General features: G+C 41.7%; 1 protein-coding gene across 1 annotated transcript; it reads right to left on the reverse strand.

Moving 5' to 3' along the window:
- Positions 1–912, reverse strand: LOC140166929 (uncharacterized). Its single transcript, XM_072190414.1, has one exon. The coding sequence runs from the start codon at positions 910–912 to the stop codon at positions 1–3; it is 912 nt and encodes a 303-aa protein (XP_072046515.1).
- Between the last annotated feature and the right edge of the window lie 332 nt (positions 913–1,244).

The raw sequence follows: 1,244 nt of genomic DNA on the forward strand, positions 1-1,244 counted from the left end.
TTAAAGTTGGGACACCAAAGGAGTCTTTTTTAGACTCTTAATGAAGGAATAGAATTTCTTCATTGACTCTGAACATGTATCTCTGACATACTGACGATAATTCCGACGCGATTGCCGGTTCAGTTCTTTGCGAAGTGATCGAAAGATCTCCCAGTCATCGGTGTTGTTTGAGTGTTTGGCCTTATTAAAAGCTTTTTTCTTTTTCCTGTAGATCCGTGATACATTACGATTGAACCACGGGGGGCTTTTGTGAGGAGTAACTACCTTGTTAGGGATGTTTTTATCCATGGTACCTTTGACCCTAGTGCAGAAGTCATCCCACAAATCATCCACTGTGACCATATCTGAACAGATATCTTGAAAGTCACTGCTTATGTATGTGAGATCTTCTTTAATGGCTGACCAATCTGCCTTGTGATAAAGGTGAATTCTCCTAGGTTTGGACCTATTAACTTTAGGACGGGTATTAATTGTGACCAGTGGGATACCAGTATGGTCACTCATCCCAGGTAAAATCCTCACTCTGTCCATCAAGGTAGGGTTTGACATAAAGAAGAGGTCTAGTATATTAGAACCACGAGTTGGCTCTCTAACTACCTGCTCTAGACCAAAGTCATTTGATAGTTCTATCAACTGCCTTGATAATCCCGGTTTGGGACAACCCGGGATGGTGGTCTGGTTCTCCCAATCAATATGTGAAAGATTAAAATCTCCAGCCACCCATATGTTCAGTATGTTACGATCTTTGTTAACATCAATCTTGGAAAGAGATAACTGTAGTTGGTCTAAGATATCACTTCCTGATTCCGGGGGTCTATAAAAGGCACCAAGGAGAATCCTTTTGGAACCGACTAGTTCCAGTTGTGCCCAGAGTATTTCACACTCAGTATCTAAATCGGCACGATGTGACATGATAATGTCATTTTGCATGCACATGAAAACACCACCGTATCTTTGGCCATGATCATTGAGGGGCCTATCCTTACGGATAACAGAGTAATTTGATGGGAAAATTTCACTGTTGCTGATGTCATCAGTCAACCATGACTCTGTTCCTATGAGAATATCGGGACTGTTTACATCCAGACAAATTGCTAATTCGGCAACTTTATTGCACACGCTCTGGAAATTTATGATCATGACTTTGACTGGTTTATTTCTGGAGGGGGTACCAAGACTACTTTTGGTAGCCGGGGGTTTATCAGACCATCTAGTACGCCTGCCAAAAACACTGTTAGCAGTTG

The sequence above is a fragment of the Amphiura filiformis genome, chromosome 12 (assembly GCF_039555335.1).
Source record: "Amphiura filiformis chromosome 12, Afil_fr2py, whole genome shotgun sequence".
In the NCBI taxonomy this organism is placed as follows: domain Eukaryota; kingdom Metazoa; phylum Echinodermata; class Ophiuroidea; order Amphilepidida; family Amphiuridae; genus Amphiura; species Amphiura filiformis.